The 8,352-nt window shown below is 37.2% G+C and overlaps 1 protein-coding gene across 3 annotated transcripts in view; it reads right to left on the bottom strand.

The window, feature by feature from the left end:
* Positions 1 to 493: 493 nt before the first annotated feature.
* Positions 494 to 8,352, bottom strand: part of LOC124596626 (myeloid leukemia factor) — a 140,382-nt gene continuing 132,523 nt past the window's right edge. For all 3 annotated transcript variants that reach the window (XM_047135853.1, XM_047135854.1, XM_047135852.1), the window contains one exon: positions 494 to 1,171. In XM_047135853.1, the coding sequence (XP_046991809.1) occupies positions 1,060 to 1,171 (112 nt within the window). In that variant the 3' untranslated portion in view covers positions 494 to 1,059. The remainder of the gene's footprint in view (positions 1,172 to 8,352) is intronic.

Here is an 8,352-nt window from a genome sequence, read left to right as displayed (position 1 = left end):
TGCTGCCAGTGCCATCTCAGTCTGAGAAATCACTCACACTAAAAAAGAAACCAAGTTAAATTTCTGACCCTAGGAAATGTTCTGGAGATTTATAACTCCCCCCCCCCCCCCCCCCCCAAAAATAACGAGTGTAGTTCTTTCATTCACTGCAGTAATGACCGAGCTATAGTTTCAATGTTATCTGAGTGTACCCACTTCTGAATCAATTGGGAGAAAAAAGAAATCTGCACGAAACATTCAGCAATTAGTTTCTACCACTCTACAAAACTTATGTATTTCCCAGAACATTTTGATTTGAATGCCCATCTACAAGCTAGCAGATATGCCTATTGTGTAGACCAAGAGTTGGAAATATTAAATTAATAAATAAAATTTAAAATTCATTCACCTGCCCTCCTGACGCGTGCAAACAACACAATTACAAGTTTTAAGATGTTTGGTAATGAATATATTATAATATATGCACAATATGCTCTTCCAAAGGAAACAGACATCAAATTCAGCCGAACTTTATTTTAATCATATAACAACTTGCATACACACGCACACACACAAAACCTTAAGGGGAATAATACAACCTTGGTGAATAATAGTTATGCATCAATGTTACAATAATGACGGCAATTTAGAATGTTTGCTTAGTACAATCGTCTATGAGCTGCTAAATATTAAAAACTGACATTTTATCAACAAATTAAAACTGTGTGCCATATGGACAGTTCCTATATATATTTGGAAACATGCTAACCTTTATATAATACAATAGTAACTGAAAGCACATTTTCTTTATGTACTGTGCTGAAGATCCATAAACATACTTTTGAAGAAGGAAGTGGGGTAGCACAAATTCTAGGGAAACATAGGACAAGAAAAGATTCTCTTAAACAGCAAAGTGATTTTGTAATACATTTTAAGACTAATGTCTAGACATTGAATAATACAATACACACATACACTAATCCCTGAAGATGGTATACAGCCTCCAATCATAAGGGGAACAACAGTTCTAACTTGTAAAACAGAAGTAGTAGCAAATACAGCCATGAAGAATTTAGCTGACTAAGGATTCTCATTGGAAGTGCTGCTGGAGGACTTCAGAGATTTGTGGCTCCTCTCCAATAGGGATTCAGGTTCATGATCTCGCTTCCGGGAACGTTCCTTTGAGGGTATGCTGAAACAAAAAAATTACATAAGTATAACATTCCTGAATACCAGTGTCAACAACTTTGTGTTTTTTTCTTTTTTCCAGCAACAATTTCCAAACTATCACAGATCTATAGTTTCTGAAGGGGGTGGGAGAGAGAGCAGACACCAGCAGTTAAAAGTGTTTTAAAGTCACCTATATAGAATGGACAACAAGCTTACAAACTAAATTCTAATCTTAGCCAGGTGGTGTGGATTTTCATCAATGAAGCCTACAGAAGTTCATGAAGGCTTGAAAGAAATTGGCATTTCGTGATAATTTGAGACTGAAAACATTAAAATCCTAATTCACCAATCCAAATTTGCTGAGAATCCTGATCGCCAACATTCAGGACAGACAGCAAAACTTAAACAAGCAACACAATAAATGGAAGAAGAGATACAGGAAAAAAGAAGTGACAGGGAAGTTCAAACAAACTTACTAGTTAGACACAATAAATAAAGCACAAGAAAATAAATGCAAAAATGCTAATTATAGTGGTATTTTGCCCCTATAGAGCCAGTATTACTTCACAAATGCTGCTTCTCAAATATGTGCAAACAAGCCTGTTTCAGGTAATTTAATCCCACATCACCTGTAGAAGTATCACACGGAACTTACTTTACTGCGCAGCTGGTTCAGCTCTACCAAGTTCCTGCTGCATCTTCCACGAAGTTCTAACTTTGACTGTAGTAATAACAATTAAAATTACCCATTACTCATAGATAAACAGACATGAAATGTTAAGTCTTCTGCTTTCTTAGTTTCCATTGTTCTTACATTTAATAATGGTAAATCATCTTTGTGAATAAGGAAAGCAATGTTGTGCAGCTATATTACTGGTACTACATCTGTGTGTGTGTGTGTGTGTGTGTGTGTGTGTGTGTGTGTGTGTGTGTGTGTGTCTAGCTATTAACACTCAAATGTCCTGAGCCAAGACCTGTAAAGTAAACGGAAGCTTCAAAGAAATAGTCTACCTTATATAATTCATATACCCCTAAAGCAGCTCTGCTTAAATACAAGACAAAGCACTATAACCTAAATGAAAGAGGCTCGCTATTGGGAAGCTGCTATAGGGTTTCATTTTGATACTTTCCACAAGATCTCATGATAAAGCAAAGAGAGAAGAAACTGACTGTTCTTGACCAAGCATTTAAGTATATATTAATCCAAATAAAATATAAATCAAATTTTTCCAACAAAGCTAGGAGCCTATATAGTGACAAACAGAGTGAGTGCTGTGCTACAGAAGCAACCCCAGAAGTTCCGCAAGCAGGCAAAAAACAGCCAGAATTATGTTGGCAATTACACTGCACTCAAGCCATAAATGATACTTCATACACATAACGAACTACATAAATGTTCAGGAGATACTCTAGAGGAGAAAAAAACAAGGATAATGCAAAATACTTGACTTACAATTAATATATAGATACAAACATTGACCAAGAGAGTAATGTATAGCCAATAATCATGCAGGTCATGCAACGACCATAGCTTCATAACTAGTGTCACCTGTCACCAACAAAAGCAGTTTTAAGCTGAACTACTTATCAGCTGCTACCATTAGCATTTCTAAGAAGAAAAATCCTCTCATGGTAGTTACCCATTGCACCCAATGGGTTGTTACAGCATTAAAATGAATGGAAAACAAACAAAACAATACGCACACAAACATAATGAATCACTAAATTGTGTTTCATATCAGCAAGTTAGGCTTATAAAATAAGCGAAGAAAGTTGGCTGCAATTTTCTTAAGACATGGATGAAAGGAAGACATTACAAACCCTTTATATCTACAATACATCTATGAACTTACAAGTAGACACAGAGATGAGAGCAACGAGAGAATAGCTTAGGATCCCTGTTTTAGGTAATCAGACCGTGCCCAATTTTTTGAATTTTCAGTTCCCCATTCACGAAATTATTGTAAAAGTCCACAAAATAACCACCTTGGCTACTGTAACTTTTTCTCACTGGGTACCCCATGATTTTAGCAACAAATTTCTTGTGTGGAAATACATGTGGGGTCTCTCCATTGACCTTTTACATTTGATGCATCATTCATTTTTTACCAACTTATCCTGGAGACTTTAGGACAAATTTACCAGTTGTTATTTTCCCCCCCTCCTCAAACTGCAGGTTGTTCTTGTACTCCTTGGAAACAACGGACATAACCTTTCTACCAGATTAAATCAGCTTAACATTTTCTTGTGCAGAGGACCCAGACTATCACAGTAACATATCTGTGCAGTACAGTTTTAATGCTGTTCAAACATTTAAGAAATTATAATTCACAGTTGCCTACAGTCAGTATTCACCAAATGTGGCAACCATTTTGCACAATTCCTTCTTGTAGTTATATATTAATATAAAATGGTACAAATACATTTGAATTTAGCAGGTCATTTCTTGAATTGTTAAAATGTCGGGTGAGCTCGCCTTATAATGGGTCACAGGCTAAGGATTAATTGCTCTTGGTGGTAAAATATCTTAAATAGAAACTCAAGAGAGCATTACTTCAAATCAATCTCAGTGAAATGCCCAACACCACTGCTTCAGATACTCGTATCCAAAAATATTATGCAGGGTAAAGTAACCCGGATTTTTCCAGGATTTCTGGTTAAAAATACACTTTCTCCCAGACGAAAATACACTTTTTCAATGTCAAGTAACAGTATACTTTTCCTCGGAACTGTGAAACTTATCAATCTTTTTAATGGTTGTGATTTATACACCGGCGTAGAATTTCCCGGCACTTAGAAAATGAAACTCGTGGAGAACCCCATTTTGGAAAGATGTCCGATGTGCAGCAACATGTACACTGCATATTTTCGTATTACGAAAGTATAAATTCGAATTCCACCGAACACCACATGTTACTTTCCCAAGGATTGAAATCCGAGACTGCGATGCGGTTTTGTAAGCCAGTTGTAGCTCGTGTCACGCGATCTCGCCAGCCAATGACAGCGGATATTCAGAGCAAAGGAAACGTGATGTAGTCAGCCAATAGCAACATCACAGTTAAGTAGTGTGCACACACAAATAGGAAAATGTAATGGTTTAAATTGATACATCGAGTGTCGCTACAACAAAAGAAAGCTTTTACGTATAGTATTGGTCTCTAAGATTAATAAGCTGCAAGAGAAGCTAAGCTTTCACACATGATGTTGACCTTTTCTGTGCGTGTTACACTTTAAGACACATCACAAAAACGCACCAGTAAAAATTTTGACAACGACATAAAATGTCTGATGATCTGGGCTCGAAAATATTCTAAATGGTCATCCTCAAAGATTTGATTTTTGAATGAGAGTCAAACGCTCTGTGATTTAAGAAATTCATCAGACATTCGTGCACAGAGTTCATCTTGTGTAAAAGGAAATTTACTTTACTTGAAAGGTATGCTTTTTTAACAACAATTTGGAATATTTTCCCGCGACCTGTTAGAAATAGATTCGTTTCAGCAGTTGCGCCAGATGACAGGCGTCGCCGCGCTTGCACAGCTACGATGATGCAGGAAGCTCGTACGTTCGCACGTATAAAACATTGAAAGATCTTACGTTACGTCATAATATAAACAAGACATTCGAGGATACACCAAGAGCATGGGAATTCTGTGAACAACACTAAAATGCACAAATTGGCTTAAAGTGCACATTCGTATGTCCAGATTCAGATGTAAATTTTCTTGGAGTGCCACTACAGTTTAACTCATGTTAGGTTCTTTATTATGGCATAATAACCATACATGCTAGAAGATGAAAACGTGAACTTAAAATGCAGCTAACAGTTGAAATTAGCCAATGGTGTGGAATTAAACACTTCGTTTCAAATAAATTGCCTGCCTCAGCAGGACAGATTAATGAAAGTCAAATTTCTTTAACAAATCGACAAAAATAACTTCATTGTTCTGCGAGGCGATGAATGCTTCCCTGTCAGAAAGGTGGAAACAAAATAAAATCTGAAACTAATAACATATTTTAGCCTTCCGTAATTATGTGAATGTATTTCAGTTCACTTGATAGCTCCTGGCCACAGAAATCCGTTTTCCTTTCATTTGATGTGAGAGAAATAAACGAAGAGGAAACAGCAAAATCATTTAACGTAAACGCAGGTCACATGGAGACTACCACCTCCCACTAAAACTCAGACTGATGCGTGCATCAGGTTCAGATCTACAATATTTCCGAACCGGGGCAATATTAGATAGTGGTGCTCCCCCTCCCTCGAGTGTTTGAGGTAGGACGTCAAATATTTAAAAAATCGATTTTTCAAAAATATCTTCATTTTGTAGCGCACGTCTTTCTGAAGAGTCTGATACATAAAAGATATATGTTGAAGGGAACTTAAGACATGTTATTTAGTCTCAAGTGTGCTGAAGTGCAGTGCCACGCCTCTTCACAAAGCATTCTTCCATTACACGTCTCCGTATTTTGCTCTGTGGAATTCAAGCGTGTAATATTTTGTAATGGGTGCCATCAAACTACATTCAGGCCAGTGGAAATTAAAATGTCCTGTGGTGCCTCTCCTGCTCCCAGTCAACCTGTTTGGCGTCCTGACCCTCTTCAAAAAATCTCCAGAACAAGAACGCTTCAGAAAACTTGCAGTCTTTAGTGCCTATTAGCTAATAACTTGCTGTTTTGTGTGACATAAAATTAAATATAGGATACATAAAACGAGTAAAGACATGAGACAAGCAAGACAGTACACAATTCTTCAAACCGTAAGTCCTAGCTTATTTTTCCTCTCTAATCTTGCCACAGCTTTATATGGCATACTTTCCTTTTTGGGAAAGAATCTATTACCCGATCAAAGTTCGTTAACACTTTGCTACATGAAATACGAAATGTCGTTATCTAATACTAGAAAAGCTGTTGTTAATACAAATAGTACCAAGACTGGTGTGGTTTCTCAATCTGATTATGTGTATTTTGTCAGTCTGCTAGATAAAACGAAACAAGCCTGTAGTATTTTACTTTCAAGGATTCTATCACATTTGTATTAATAACATCATTATTAATTATATTATGCAATTGTTACACACAGCAAATAAACGAGACTGTTGGCACAAATGGTCATTTTTATAACACGACAGAATATAATTCATGAAATACCAATATCAAATGCCTATTAGGCCTACTACAAGCAAAAAGTTTCACATTTCATTCATACTCTCTAGCTTCTGAAGCATGAGATTGAAAAGTAGTAGCACGAAATTCATATAAAAATTTAAATATTCATATGCTTCCGTAATTTGTGAGAGTCCCTGTTTCTTCACCCTCCTCGTTCTAACAAACAATCCTGTCATCACTAATTCTGTAACTATTCCTGCCAGTGTCAAAATTTATTCTGTGATTAACTTCACTAACCCTGTCACAATCACCGGTTTTATTACCCTGCATTTATTCTCTGGTTAGGCATTATTACGTGTTCGTACAACGCGTTTTCCGCGATACTCCCAGAACAGAACTTAGCGGCTGCTAGCCAGGGACTGTATAGTTGGCCCTTAGTGGTGTAGCGATCTGGCCAAAAATTTTCCGTCAAAATTTCATTTTCTTGGATACACGGAGAAGACAACACGTAATCTGTTAGTCGTTTATTTCCACTATGGCAGTCTGAATCATTGGAATTCGCTAGTAATTATAACAATGCTCATCATTTGCAAACTCAGTCAACCACATAAACAGCGATTGTCATTCATCCTTTTGGCTTTATTCGCTCAGCTTGTATAGACACGTCCTCTTTTGTCTGCAGGAAAGTTTATTTCTAGATGCGACGGGGATTCCCCTGACAGAGAGGTCACGTACACTATGCACGTATTCAGAAATCAACTGACGATTCATTCAGAAATCAACTTTAGAATTAGATCAAAAATGTTCAAAAACCAACAGGGATGCATTCAAAATCATAGGAGTAATCGATAGACCAACGTGCGCTGGTTCTGCTAGGTGCTTTGTGAAACAAGGTCTTTTCCTCAATAATATGAATTCTGAGGATATTTTGGTACAATATGAGACTCTTTATGACCAATATGTGCAAAAATAATGTGGGAAAGATGAAATTGAACAATGTGAAATATCATCTGTTTCACACAATGTTATTCAAGTTTACGCATCAACAAGTGAAGAGAAGCATACATCAATGGTAAAGACTGTCCTTGACAATCATCATCTCAGACAAAATCAATAAAAATTAAATATGACTGAAAGGCTGAGGTACTTTACCAGGAATAAATGAAGCGAAGGAGTTCCTTAGTACCAAAGAATAACCAGCTGAACATCTAAAATGGATAGGATATGGTAACACAGGGATTGAAATAATTCTGGCATCTAAGCATATCAATGAACATGAGCAGCAGCAGGGCAAAAACACACAATAAAATCACATTAAACACTGATCAACTATATTTTACTATGGTCTACAACCTTGCAAAGCATTACGTGGAACCATTCAAAATATTTATTCTGCAAAAAGATCTTGAGAAGTGAATCAACTGGGAGGGGGAGGGGAAGAGAATAAACAAAAGAAGGTGTGAGCAAAGGCAACTACCCACCCAGAGCAGAGGAGGGTTTGGGACCATCGTTTAAAACAACCTATGCAAGCAATGACCAGTCTGACAAAGACATAGTAATTTGTCAGGTATTCCTGTGTTAGCATTATTAACACTTTCTGAAATGGGAGAATCTGCAGTAAAACTGCCAGCAAAGAGGTTGACGGCCAACAATATCTTGTTATGTTACAAAACTTGTTGCTTCCGAGGCTGAATGAGGACAGCTTCATTTTTAAAAATATGGAGCACCCCCTCAATGGAGTCACCATGTATAGGAATATCTGAATGAAACTAGACCGAGTCACTGGATTGGTCATCAAACAGCCGGAACATTAACACTTCTCCACTGGCCTCCAACACTTCTCCACTGGCCTCCACGGTCACTACATTTGACATCCTGCAACTATTTCCTGTGGTGTTTCATTACACACAATGTTTATGCACCAAACGACCACAGAATCAAGAGGAGTTTTGACACCCTATCTGTACTGCCATAACATCACTGACTATGGATGTGCTTACCTGAGTGTGGGAGGCATTTGAGTACTGATGCAGTATTATTTGTGTTTATGATGGAGGACATACTGAATATCTGTACTCTAAAGCAAGAGCAGTT

This window comes from Schistocerca americana, chromosome 2, assembly GCF_021461395.2.
Source record: "Schistocerca americana isolate TAMUIC-IGC-003095 chromosome 2, iqSchAmer2.1, whole genome shotgun sequence".
NCBI lineage: Eukaryota > Metazoa > Arthropoda > Insecta > Orthoptera > Acrididae > Schistocerca > Schistocerca americana.
Note: the sequence above shows the minus strand (reverse complement) of the source record. Positions and strands in the feature narration are given on the sequence as shown.